Here is a 14,766-nt window from a genome sequence, read left to right as displayed (position 1 = left end):
TTCCAAAACAGCGCGTGCCCCCCCCCCCGCCAATTATGCCTGGATCTATGCTCTCTACCAAACACAAGCAGCTGAAGTTATTTTAATTTTCACACACCCCCTTTTCAATGCCTGCTCTAGTTACAGGCAATCAACTTCACACCCTGGAAGGCTCTAGCCCATATTTATTTGAAGAAACTATAGCTATTTCAAAGGGGAAAAAGTATAAAAGGTTTGAGAATGAGATTGGAGAAGCAGATTTTTGTTGACCGTTATGATGCTGGACTAAACAAACCTCTCCTAAAGTTAGCAGTGGCAAAAGACAATAAGAAAATGCAGATTTATAGGGTCTGAATAATCATTTTTACTCTTATGCTAATGCTTTTAATTGAACACAAAAGAACTAAAAGTTCCTCTTTTACATTATCACAATAACTAATTCAACACACACAAATGGAAATTAAATCAGAAGAGACTATGCCTAACATTCTAATTTTTCCATCATAATCAGAAACACAGCAGCAGTTTTCAGATAAAGTATGATCTGGTCTAATTATACTGTGCTACCGTGATCTTTGACACTGCAATAAGAAATCTTATAAATTGAGATAACGCAGTTAGGATGAAAACAATAATAATTATACAGCATGATAAGAGATCTAGAAGGGTTTTTGTTTAATTATAAATCATGATTTAAAACCTTCAGCACAATTTAGAAGCTATATTGGATCATATTTGAAAGTTTTAAAGTTTTATTCTTTTAACCTAGAGTATATGTGTTACTGAAAATTGTTTCATCTTTAATTATGCTAAACAGTGATTTTTAAGAGTGTAGCCATGTTAGTCTGTATCAGCAAAAACAACGAGTCCTTGTGGCACCTTAGAGACTAACAAGTTTATCTGGGCATAAGGTTTCGTGGGCTAGAACCCACTTCATCAGATGCATGGAGTGGAAAATACAGTAGCAGGTAAATATACATAGTACATAAAAGATGGGACTTGCCTTACCAACTGGGGGATCAGTCTAATGAGACAATTCAATTAACAGTAGAATAACAAGGGAGGAAAAATCACTTTTGTGGAGGTAACGAGGGTGGCCCATTACAAAAAGGTGTGAGTAACAGTAGGGGGAAATTAGTATGGGGAAATTAGGTTTTGTAATGACCCGTCCACTCCCAGTCTTTATTCAGGCCTCATTTGATGGTGTCCCAAATTAATTCCAGTTCTGCAGTTTCATGCTGGAGTCTGTTTTTGAAGTTTTTTTGTTGAACTGCCACTTTTAAGTCTGTTATTGAGTAACCAGGTGTTTTTGGTTTTGTTTTGTAAAGATTTCTGAACACCTAATTAAGAGTTCCCCCTCTTCAACCTGGGGGTTATAAATCTTTGGGATCTGTATCCTTGACAAAATTACCACAGTCTCTAGACAAATCTGGAAATTCCTGATGTGGAATATACATTTTTTTATATTATAGTGGGGAGAATCAGGAAAATAAATAGAAAGAATGACATTGGGTGGGTTAACATCTCTAAAATTTGTGGGATTTTGAATCAGATCAATTAGATTACATTGCAGCTTGAAAAAATCTGGTTTGTGATGTGCAGAGTTTTAAGGACCAATGGCAGTCACAACAAGACTATCCAAATAAAGAAAATGTTCTCAAATTAAGTAGACAGAAGATGGGACAACAGAGGTATGAAATCATCTGCCCAATAAGCAGCAATTACAAATATGTGCTTCCAACTCATGATCCTGTGGAAGCACGCACCCTAAGTCAATGCCTCATTTGCTGTCTTGGCTTTACTTGACAAAGCCTTGGCTGGGATGATTTAGTTGGGGATTGGTCCTGCTTTGAGCAGGGGGTGGGACCAGATGACCTCCTGAGGTCCCTTCCAACCCTCATATTCTATGATTCTATCCCCTCTTTATATGTGCTATTCGTTTTAAATTTCTTCAGGACATCCAGAGCTTCTCCTTCCTAAATACAATTTTTCACTCTTTTTTGGCAGACATATGGCTGTACTGATTTCTGTGCTTTATTACCCCCCAACTTTCAAATCCCCCCCAACTTATTTTTTTGGTCAGGCTTGTTATTACAAGTCTCCCACTAACTGACAACTTTACAAAAAAGTCTTCTAAAAAGGGGGTATTTTCAGTATTTACAAGATGTGAAATCAGGCTGGGGTTTTCTTTAAGGACAAAAACCAAACAGGTCCAACAGGGGGAAAGGAATTTTTGCTTAGAAGTGGGGCTAATATTACATTCTTTGAATATTAAGTGTTATTTGTTGGGAGGTTTTTTAAAGACGATTTTTATTCTCTCCATCCATTATTTATCTTTAAGTTACTATGTAATGGACTTCACTCCATAAGGGGTGATGGTGTAACTTTAAGGTTTTGTTTCCCAGAGACATCCTAATACTTATAAGGTATTGATAATGGGGCTGAGATGTCTGGATAATCTCTACTCATAGTGAGCACATTTCAGGATACATTTATAGCATTACAAAAAGCATAGCAGCAACACCCCACATGTACACCAGAATTGAATTTCAGGGGGATCTTGAAAAACAAATTTAATACAGTACAACAATTTAAAGAGAAATGATAAATGTGGATGTCTAAACAAAATACATTCTTCTGTGATAGCTAACTTAATATGTTCCAACAGTACTAGTCTGGCTCCTTCAGAAAGAGGTTTACGTAGCTCAGAGACATGAGATGATATAGCCCTGCAGCAGCAGCACACGCAGAGAGTCACGTAATAGCTGTCAGAGCAAGTACACGAGGTGTCATCCCTCCCTCCTCCTGTTACCACTTACAAGGGTCCATGTAGATTGGCTAAGCAGCTAGTCAACGTGCACAAGAGGATGGCCTTGTCTGTGTGCACAGCCAGGGAAGGAAAGGTCTTGAGTACTTTATAAAACTTTGTCCTGATAAATTAAGGAAGCTGTCAGATGCATCTTTCATTTAGAGATAACAAGCTTCAGATATTTTTCCATTTAGACTTACAGGCTTTAAAGAAAAAGATCTAACATCCTGCCTTTTAAAAAAAAGTGAGGAGGAAGGACCATTTCCATAAAGACACTTACACTCAGAAATAGCACAATTTGGTATCACAGACATGCCACAGGAAGTGGGAGAGGGGCAGCTTGGGTTTATAGCACAAGACTCTCTATTGTACTGAAAGACGACTTTTCCTATGGATGGTCAACCATCCTGTTACGTGGCTTTCAGCTTCCTCCTGTGTTGTGAATTTCAAGTCACTGAAAGAGTGAAGTTTTTAAACTGAGGTCTGTGCTAGGAATTCAAAACACTTTCAATACAATTAACCAAACAAATACATCATGGCTAGACTCTAACATCCTGGTTCAGTTTGCTGAAGCCTCTATTGTTTTGAAAAATTATGTAATCACAGGAGAAATGTGGGGAACTATCTTGTTAGTTCTTTCAGGTTCTGACAACATTAGGACTAATTGAAAAGAAAGCTGAAAATGCAGCAGAAAGCCAAATACAGTGTGTATGTGAAACAATGCAATCTCCAAAAAAGAAGGAACATCTGTCACTGTGAACAGTGATATTAAATGAAAGATCCTGAAAGATTCACCTAGGCTCATCCTACACTAGAAAATTAGGTTGGTTTAGCTACGACAGTCAGGGGTGTGAAAAGTCCACAACCCTGAGCGGCATTATTAAGCTGATCCAAGTCCCCATGTAAACAGCGCTAGGTCGACAGAAGAATTCTTCTGTTGACATAACTACTGCCTCTCAGGGAGGTGGATCACCTTCAGCAATGGAGAACCTCTCCCATCAGCAATGAAGCGCTACAGCAGAGTGCATTTTAAGTGTAGACAAGTCCTTAGAACCTCACTGTTTACTTACTAATAATTTACTTTTAAACTCAAAAGTGTTACATTAGCTGTATTTGTCAGATGGAAATCTAGAATGAACTCTGAATATCTGGATATTAAAGTCTTTATCAGCCTTAAATTATTACTCCTTTATCTGAGTTTCAAATGTGTAATATGTATGATAGTTGTTTTAAAAGTGCCTCAATGGAAGGTCAGATGGCTCTCTAAAAAAAAAAAAACAAAAAAAACCCCCACAACCAGCCCAAACCCCCACACTTGCACTGTGCTGAAAAGCGACTAACTATTCATGCTAGTTAGGTTAGGACTTGTAGCACGTGTTCCTGTAAGAAAGTACAGCACATGCCAGTTTCATTGCGATCTATGCAGTGAACTGTGGAGCAATCTGGTTTGTGCCTTTGGCAGATTTTCATGTGTTGTAGTAAGAGTGTGCAGTATTAAACAGCTTTGGAGTTACCTGATATCCTTCGGTTTTCTTCTGACACCACTTCAGCAAGGCATTTCTTTTGGAACCTCCATATTCTCTTGCAAGAGCAGATAAAGGGTCTTTCCTTTCCTCCCTGAGAGTAGAGGAAAAACAGTAAAGTTTTGATATCACACCACTTTTTGCAATAACTGTTAGCAAAGTGAGTACCCATCCCAGTGAGAAGAATAAGGCTCAAAATGCTGTCTGAAGGAGGAATATACCCAGTTAAGCCTGCAAAAATTTCCCTGTTAAGTGGGATCAAATCAATTGTTCCATTGGCAATCACTGTGCATACTGATCAGACAAAAACACTGATTGTGACTGTATTAAGACCTTTTGGCGTTTTCACCACTGGTGTTAGTCAGTTACCACTCACTTTAGGATTAATTTATTTTAAATTAAAGCCTCCTTTATATACAAACAAGATTTTTTCTAAGAGTTCATAATATTAAGCTAATGTGCTAGACTACACCACCACGCACCTGAACTATAAGCTAATTTAAACAACTTTAATTTGTGTTTTACAACAACGAACTGATGGTATCTCTTTTGCATCTCATGGCTGATTAGGCATATAACCTTGAAAGAGCAAGAAATTTGATTATTAATAGCACTCAATTACTGCTAACAAACTGTCTCAAGATCTGGAGCTTTTAGTAGGAGGGACATGCTCAAAGAGATAGTCTCACTGGTCTACTTTATATGCAGGCAATGTTTATTATTTACTTTACTTGTAATGGAATGGTGTCCAATTCCCAATAAGTGCTATTATAGATATAGGCCCTTAAGTATCCATAAGTAATGCATAATTTTTGGTATATTTAGGAATAAGACAAACATGGATACTGAAAGCCTTGAAAAATTGAGTTTGCCCACTCACCCAGGGAGAGGGAGGGTTTTTTGGCTGGGGGGCAGGGGGAAGAAATATTCATTTTTTCCCTATGATAAAGGTCAGGAGGAAAAACTGTTCCTGGGCTGGTATGTTTTCATGACAATTTTGAATTATAAATATTATACTTTTATTAATATTATAGTTTTATTAGACTAAAAATCACACTGCTCAAAATAAAAACTGCTACATTAATAGTGTTATTACTGAAATTCACATTTCTGTAGTTGCAGTAAGTCTTTCTGTAATAAAGGGTTTCTTATGCAACTAAAAGGGCTAGGTAGAAAAATCATGGAGCAGGTCCTCAAGGAATCCATTTTGAAGCACTTTGAGGAGAGGAAGGTGATCAGGAACAGTCAGCATGGATTCACCCAGGGCAAGTCATGCCTGACCAACCTGATTGCCTTCTATGATGAGATAACTGACTCTGTGGATATAGGGAAAGCGGTGGACGTGATATATCTTGACTTTAGCAAAGCTTTTGATATGGTCTCCCACAGTATTCTTGCCAGCAAGTTAAAAAAGTATGGATTGGATGAACGGACTATAAAGTAGATAGAAAGCTGGCTAGATCGTCAGGCTCAATGGGTAGTGGTCAACGGCTCGATGTCTTGTTGGCAGCCGATATCAAGCGGAGTGCCCCAGGGGTCTGTCCTGGGGCCAGTTTTGTTCAGCATGGGGGAAGAGGTAGATATGCTGGAGGGTAGGGATAGGGTCCAGAGTGACCTAGACAAATTGGAGGATTGGACCAAAAGAAATCTTATGAGGTTCAACAAGGACAAGTGCGGAGTCCTGCACTTAGGACGGAAGAATCCCATGCACTGATACAGGCTGGGGACCGACTGGCTAAGTGGCAGTTCTGCAGAAAAGGACCTGGGGATTACAGTGTACGAGAAGCTGGATATAAGTCAACAGTGTGCCCTTGTTACCAAGAAGGCTAACGGCATATCAGGCTGCATTAGTAGGAGCATTGCCAGCAGATCAAGGGAAGTGATTATTCCCCTCTATTCGGCATGGTGAGGCCACACCTGCAGTATTGTGTCCAGTTTTGGGGCCCCCACTACAGAAAGGATGTGGACAAATTGGAGAGTCCAGCGGAGGGCAACAAAAACCACTGGGAGCAGGAGCACATGATTTATGAGGAGAGGCGGAGGGAACTGGACTTGTTTAGTCTGCAGAAGAGAAGAGTGAGGGGGGATTTGATAGCAGCCTTCAACTACCTGCAGCGGGGTTCCAAAGAGCTAGGCTGTTCTCAGTGGTGGCAGACGACAGAACAAGGAGTAATGGTCTCAAGTTGTAGTGGGGGAGGTCTAGGTTAGATAAGTTTTTCCTAATATTTCACTAGGAGGGTGGTGAAGCGCTGTAATGGGTTACCTAGGGAGGTGGTGGAATCTCCATCCCTGGACGTTTTTAAGACCTGGCTTGACAAAGCCCTGGCTGGGATGCTTTAGTTGGGGTTGGTCCTGCTTTGAGCAGGGTGTTGGACTAGATGACCTCCTGAGTTCTCTTCCAACCCTAACCTTCTATGATTCTACGAGGTGTTATGCATTCTAAGTAGCTTAATGAGCAGAAGCAGGGATATTTCAAAAAAAGATTTTGCAGTTAATCCTAACGTTCTCTATTTAGAAGAAAAATAACGCTATGGCTAGCTAGTACTCTGTGCATGGTAAAGGAGGATTATTTTTAAATAATTCTATGCATATTTAAATAAGATTCTCAGATCCCCATGTCAGTTCTACAAAAAATTACCCCTTCCAGACACCTGCCTTCCAAACACAGCTAGTGTATACTAATTATTTAATCCTTGGCTCTGTGTTCTTTAGGACCAGCCATTTCAACCCCAGCAGAAAATAATGTTCCAGTGGAACTCCTGCAGACATAGACCTGGTTTACACTAGAATTTTACATCAGTACAGCTACATCTCTCAGCGGTGTGAAGAATCCACACCCCTGAAAGAAGTAGCTACACTGACTTAATCCCTGGTGTAGACAGCATGAGGTAGACGGAGAAATTCTTTCATCGACCTAGCTTCTGTCTCTCAGGAAGGTGGATTAACAACTGTGATGGGAGAATTCCTCCCATTGGTGTAGTTGGTATCTACACTGAAGTGCTACAGTAGACAAGAGTAGACAAGCAGCTGAAATGTATCAATTTCACAAGCCTTGCTGGAAAAAAAAAAATCCTGAAATCTGAATTTCACAGAATTTCGTGCACTAATACCTCAGTACAAATGACTATTCTACATGACTTGACTATCTAATTTAATTCCACATGCCATGTAATAGTTCAATGAACTCTAGCTTCAGAAGAAACAAGATTATGCTCCAATGTCAAAATAATTATTTAAGAAAATCAGAGTTTCTTAGAATAGTCATTGTAATATCGAGTCCTAATGCAAAATTGTAAAGTTGTTCAGAATCAGGCAACTCAAATGCCAGACGTTGGTATTAGAGAGACAAGATGGGTGAGATATATCTTTAATTGGACCAGCTTCTGTTGGTGAGAGAGACAATCTTTCAAGCTTACACAGAGCTCTTCTTCAGGTTTGGGAAAGGTACTCAGTGTCACAGCTAAATACAAAGTGGAACAGATTGTTTAGCACAAGTAGTTAACACACTTCAAGGGACCATTCAAGGTGAAGTGGCCCCTTGAAAAGTGAATAGTGCCTTGAAATGTGTTAGCTACTTATGCTAAACAAGAAAAGAAATAAGTATATTTAGACATAAATGCCAATCTCATGAAGAGTTATATTAAAGAAAACAACTTTCTTATATACACTGTATTTATTTTAGAACTAAGAGACAAACAGAATCATAGACTCCAATACTGGGTCGTATTTAACTTTATAGGCAAGCTAAGGAAAAGTAGTCTAGCTGAATTACTGTAAAACAGTTGTACAACTGGCTGAAAGACCATACTCAAAGTGCAGTTATCAGTGGTTCAGTGTCAAACTGGGAGGACGTATCTAGTGGAGTCATAGAATCATAGAATATCAGAGTTGGAAGGGACCTCTGGAGGTCATCTAGTCCAACCCCCTGCCCAGAGCAGGACCAATCCCCAAATAAATCATCCCAGCCAGGGCTTTATCAAGCCTGACCTTAAAAACTTCTAAGGAAGGGCGTTCCACCACCTCCCTAGGTAACGCATTCCAGTGTTTCACTACCCTCCTAGCGAAAAAGTTTTTCCTAATATCCAACCTAAATCTCCCCCACTGCAACTTGAGACCATTACTCCTTGTCCTGTCATCTACTATCACTGAGAATAGTCTAGATCCATCCTCTTTGGATCCACCTTTCAGGTAGTTAAAAGCAGCTATCAAATCCCCCCTCATTCTTCTCTTCCGTAGACTAAACAATCCCAGTTCCCTCAGCCTCTCCTCATAAGTCATGTGTTCCAGACCTCTAATCATTTTTGTTGCCCTTTGCTGGACTCTCTCCAATTTTTCCACATCCTTCTTGTAGTGTGGGACTCAAAACTGGACACAGTACTCCAGATGAGGCCTCACTAATGTCGAATAGGGGGGAACAATCACGTCCCTCGATCTGCTGGCAATGCCCCTACTTATACAGCCCAAAATGCCATTGGCCTTCTTGGCAACAAGGGCACACTGTTGACTCATATCCAGCTTCTCGTCCACTGTCACCCCTAGGTCCTTCTCTGCAGAACTGCTGCCTAGCCATTCGGTCCCTAGTCTGTAGCAGTGCATTGGATTCTTCCGTCCTAAGTGCAGGACTCTGCACTTATCCTTGTTGAACCTCATCAGATTTCTTTTGGCCCAATCCTCCAATCTGGCTAGATCCCTCTGTATCCTATCCCTACCCTCCAGCATATCTACCACTCCTCCCAGTTTAGTGTCATGCGCAAACTTGCTGAGGGTGCAATCCACACCATCCTCCAGATCATTAATGAAGATATTGAACAAAACCGGCCCCAGGACCGACCCTTGGGGCACTCCACTTGATACCGGCTGCCAACTAGACATGGAGCCATTGATCACTACCCATTGAGCCCGACAATCTAGCCAACTTTCTACCCACCTTGTAGTGCATCCATCCAGCCCATACTTCTTTAATTTGCTGACAAGAATACTGTGGGAGACCGTGTCAAAAGCTTTGCAAAAGTCAAGGAATAATACGTCCACCGCTTTCCCTTCATCCACAGAACCAGTTATCTCATCATAGAAGGCAATTAGATTAGTCAGGCATGACTTTCCCTTGGTGAATCCATGCTGACTGTTCCTGATCACTTGCCTCTCGTCTAAGTGCTTCAGAATTGATTCCTTGAGGACCTGCTCCATGATTTTTCTAGGGACTGAGGTGAGGCTGACTGGCCTGTAGTTTCCAGGATCCTCTTTCTTCCCTTTTTTAAAGATGGGCACTACATTAGCCTTTTTCCAGTCTTCCGGGACTTCCCCCGATCACCATGAGTTTTCAAAGATAATGGCCAACGGCTCTGCAATCACATCCGCCAATTCCTTTAGCACTTTCGGATGCAACGCATCCGGCCCCATGGACTTGTGCACGTCTAGATTTTCTAAATAGTCCCGAACCACTTCTTTCTTCACAGAGGGCTGGCTACCTCCTCCCCATGCTGTGCTGCCCAGTGCAGTAGTCTGGGAGCTGACCTTGTTCATGAAGACAGAGGCAAAAAAAGCATTGAGTACATTAGCTTTTTCCACATCCTCTGTCACTAGGTTGCCTCCCTCATCCAGTAAGGGGCCCACACTTTCCTTGGCTTTCTTCTTGTTGCCACTATTCCTGAAGAAACTCTTCTTGTTACTCTTAACATTTCTCGCTAGCTGCAACTCCAGGTGTGATTTAGCCTTCCTGATTTCACTCCTACATGCCCGAGCAATATTTTTATACTCATCCCTGTCATTTGTCCAATCTTCCACTTCTTGTAAGCCTCTTTTTTGTGTTTAAGATCAGCAAGGATTTCACTGTTAAGCCAAGCTGGTCGCCTGCCATATTTACTGTTCTTTCTACACATCGGGATGGTTTGTCCCTGTAACCACAATAAGGATTCTTTAAAATACAACCAGCTCTCCTGGACTCCTTTCCCCCTCATGTTATTCCCCCAGGGGATCCTGCCCATCAGTTCCCGGAGAGAGTCAAAGTCTGCTTTTCTGAAGTCCAGGGTCCGTATTCTGCTTGCAGAGGTCAGTCCTGGGTCTGGTACTATTCAATATTTTCATTAGTAACTTGAATAAAAGTGGAGAGTATGCTTATAAAACTTGCATGTGACACCAAGCTGGGAGGGGTTGCAAGCACTTTAGAGGACAGGATTAGAATCAAAACAACCTTGACCAATTGGAGAACTGGTCTGAAATCAACAAGATGAAATTCAATAAAGACAAGTGCAAAGTACTTCACTAAGGAAGGAAAAATCAAATGCCCAATTACAAAATGGGGAATAACTGGTTAGCTGGTAGTACCGGGGGATATAGTGGATCACAAATTGAATATGAGGCAACAATGTGATGCTGTTGTCAAAAAGGCCAATATCATTCTGGGGTATATTAACAGAAGTGTTGTATATAAGAGACAGGAGGTAACTGTCTCATTCTATTCTGCACTGATGAGGCCTCAGCCAAAGTACTGTGTCCAATTCTGGGCACCAGACTTTAGGAAAGATGTGGACGTATTGATGGAGTCCAGAGGAAAGCAACAAAAATGTAAAAGATTTAGAAAACCTGACCTATAAGGTATGGTTAAACCAATAAGCATGTTTAGTCTTGAGAAAAGCAGCCTGAGGGGAGACCTGCTAACAGTCTTCAAATATGTTGAGGGCTGTTATAAAGAGGACTGTGACCAATCGTTCTCCATATCCACTGGAGGTGAGATGAGTAGTAATGGGGCTTAAATCTGCAGCAAAGGAGATTCAGGTTAGATATTAGGAAAAACCTAACTAGCAGGGTAGTTAAACTCTAGAATAGGTTTCCAAGGGAGACTATGGAATACCCATCATTGGAGGTTTTTAAGAATAGGTTAAACAAACACCTGTCAGGGACGGTCTAGGTTTAATTGGTCCTGCCTCAGTGCAAGCAGGGAGCTAGGCTTTACTTCTCAAAAAGTCTCTTCAAGCCCTACATTTCTATGACTCTATGCTGCTAGACTGGTGTCTTAAGGAATTAACTTTCTCTGATATCTCCAGATCAGCACATGCTTTAGCAACCCACATTCTTGCTTAAGTTAATTAATTTGGAGTTTGTGTTTTCACACTAGAATGAAGATTATGCAATGCCACTATAATTTAAGAAAAGAATGGAGATAACGCCCTATAAGATTTGTGACAACATATTAGAAACCTGAGTCAAAATTCTCTTTTCCTGTTAAGCATGCTGGGTAGCCATGAGGGAACTGTACAACCTGTTCCCAAATTCCAGTAAGGCACATGGTTTATATCAAGTTCTTACTGTTATGAAAACAGTGTGGAAGGAAACAAATGAAAATGAATTGTAGGGAGACAATGAGAAATGGATTGTGATTGATATAAATCTTAAAATGAATATCTTAGGCCAACTGTATTCCAAATCAAAGAACTGATTTATGGTTTCAGGTTGGAACCCAGGGGTGTGTCCACGTTTATTGTGTAAATCTGCAAAGGTTTATTTTCTTAAAATCCTTATTTTATATCCTATAATAAAATTTTGCAAGCTACACACAACATATTAAAAACCCAACAGTAGTTCTCTTCTGAAGAGGATTCCCATGGGGCAATTATTTTTCATTATACTTGCCCTCCACTGCTCTAATAGCAGCAGGTTTTCTTCCTACAGGGCCGAGCACTCTACTTCATACTTACGCAGAGCAGTTGTGCTATTGTGATGGCCATTCTCCATCTACACCTTATTCATAATTGCATGCTTTCATTGCAACCTTTGGTCTGCAAACAGTGCACGTGTAAATCTTCAGAGTTTAAGATTCATGTAGAAACGTTAGTGAAATTTTTACCCTTACTCAAAATCGAAATGTGGGACTGCCAATAAGCGGTCTGTTATCTTTAGTGTTATTTGTAAATTACCTGTAAATTAAATGGACAAACTGTACATAGGCATAGAACTTCAGCATAATGCCAGTTTTAGTCATTGATTAGGTGAAGTACGCCTCAACTAATCTCAGTGAAATCATTGCTCTGGATAATGTCCAGAGCAGCAAACAATTTCTCAGTGTTATAATGTATTTATTTATTTATTTGTTGATGAGACGTTTTACTGTCAGGTGATCTTGGGAAAAGTCATTTAACCTGTGGACCAGTTTCCCAACCTGTGAAATGTACTTAGCTCACGTGTGTTGTAAGACTTGATATTTAAAAAACGTTTTGAGTCCTTGTACAGAAGACACGATAAAAACGAAGAATATAAAAATATCAGCATCAGTAGGATGAATTATACCTTTGCCACACGCTCTACATGGAGCCAAATCTTAAATTAACGCAAAACTGAGGCTGGTTCAGAATGTTACAGGTCACTTGCTAAATGCAGTTTCTCACTACAAACACAACTTCAAAGCTCAGAGATCTGTCCTGGCTGTCTGTTGGTTTCCTGGTGGAGTTTTTAAGGTGTTCATATTGACCCATTAAGCCGTTAAGTGTTCTGGGACCTGTCTTCCCAAGACACCATGCCTTATGGTGCTACAAAGAGTCTACGCGAAGTTCCAGAGATTACCAAAGAGCACTATTGCAAAGACAACAGTCAAACGTTGGTGTTTAATGCTCGGACTAAATTCTATGCTTGCATAGTATGGTGTTTCACAGCTCTGAAATTAATACTGGTTTAAAAACATACTGTGTAATAATGGGTTGTACCTTATTCGATTTCGTGTTGTAGGGGTGACAGATGCTGTAGGAGAGGAGGAGAGAGAGAGTTGTGGTGAGGTGGTTCCCATTGCCATGAGAGAGGCTGGAGATGCTCCGTCAGGTGCACTAATGTCCCGTTTGATTTCTTCACTACTTCGTCTAGACACTGAATGGGGGAAAATTCAAAAGCTCTAGAAACAAATATATAACCCCACATTAAGCAAGAAAAACACAAGCCTATATCATTTAATTCTTGATATTTCACCCTTAGTGAAGAATTTTAGGAAAGGAGTAAATTGCTAAAATTACCAAAGTTTTGTATGATTAAATTTTACCTGAAGCAAGGGCAATTTGCTGAGTGGATGACTTTATGCCATCTCTCTAACAGTCTTGGAATGTCTTGAGTAGGGGAGACATTACATAAAACCAAACTATTATATTTTCTTACGGTCCATGCAAAAGTAGTTATGAGGTTAGGATTTTGGTTTTTTTTATAATTTGTTCAAATATTAAAAGTTCAGTAAAATAAAACAGGCACCTGAGTGAAAGTTGTCAGATGATGTGAAGAAGAAATCCTATTAGCTGTGACAGCTGGCCTTATCAGTAGTCAGAGGGAGATTCTTATTAACAATGAAAAGGACCCATGTAACACCCTGGAACAGTATGGACTGCTATTAAGTTTGCCTGATGAAAATTTTAATTACCAAGTGACCAAGACGATCTGTTACTTTACAGAGAAAGAAGCTACAGTGATTTACAACAGGGCAAACAGTTTGCGTTTCACCTGCTGGTACCAACTCCACATCCTGAACGTATGTCAAAACTCAGAATGGCTGTGTAGTAGCATGTTCTTGTTCTATATAGAGTACTTTCTAGTTAAATAAAGTAGGGAAGCTGAGTTTTGCTTCCTAAACCTGCAAACAAGCTACTGATTGCATCTGTGCAAGACAGAAAAATATGAAGTGCTCCAAATACTTCCAGAGAGATTTAATTTCTATTGGTATCAGGGACTATGTTAATTTATAAATACCTTACACAGTAAATTAGGAAGACATTGAAATAAAAATTACAAAATATCACTCTTTTGGATGGTTAAAAGACATCTGAAAATCCTGTTTTAAATACATTTTCTTACCTATGTCACAAGATTGAAAGCTTTAAAAATACAATTTACTTTTCACCATTTATACTATTTACTTGCTTTTCTACATCTCTCTCTCAACTTGGATGGTAAAAAACATATTCAGACCCACTTTTTGTTTGTATCCTGAACCACTTCCAGGTTCTCAGTGATGCAACGTATGTGCTGCACATATTGCATGGGAAGGTTTGTTTAAAAATATCCACTGGAATTTAAAAATAGGTACATGGTTTTATATTGTACTTAGGTTTGTTTTTATTAATCTAGGGTTTGGTTTTTGTTGTTGTTTTTGTTTTTTTACTTCAAATTAGCATGGACTCTACTTTCTATATAAACTAAATGACACTGATACTGGTGGCCCATGTAAATATTTTCAGTTTTGGAAGCATAATTTTAAAAATGATTAATTACAAACACATTCACTTCCCCTATATGGTTAGCACAAAGTTTGCATAGTGACATATAAAGGAGTATGTTTAAATGCTTTCTAGTAACCATTTCATGTATTAATGTATGATAATATGCTACCACAAAACCTAGCAGTCTCATATTTAAAACAAATAAGCTGGCTGGAATTCTTTGCAATGGGAGAAGACCTATATATACACACCTGAAAAAGAATAATGA

General features: G+C 39.7%; 1 protein-coding gene across 7 annotated transcripts in view; it reads right to left on the bottom strand.

Moving 5' to 3' along the window:
* The window catches only part of SPECC1L (sperm antigen with calponin homology and coiled-coil domains 1 like), a 112,862-nt gene that overhangs the window by 31,552 nt on the left and 66,544 nt on the right, over positions 1-14,766 (bottom strand). For all 7 annotated transcript variants that reach the window (XM_037879130.2, XM_043530041.1, XM_043530039.1 and 4 more), the window contains 2 exons: positions 13,008-13,164; positions 4,303-4,405 (listed from right to left, as the gene is read on the bottom strand). In XM_037879130.2, the coding sequence (XP_037735058.1) occupies positions 4,303-4,405; positions 13,008-13,164 (260 nt within the window). The remainder of the gene's footprint in view (positions 1-4,302; positions 4,406-13,007; positions 13,165-14,766) is intronic.

Source organism: Chelonia mydas, chromosome 15 (assembly GCF_015237465.2).
Source record: "Chelonia mydas isolate rCheMyd1 chromosome 15, rCheMyd1.pri.v2, whole genome shotgun sequence".
NCBI lineage: Eukaryota > Metazoa > Chordata > Testudines > Cheloniidae > Chelonia > Chelonia mydas.
This window is presented reverse-complemented; position numbering and strand designations above follow the sequence as displayed.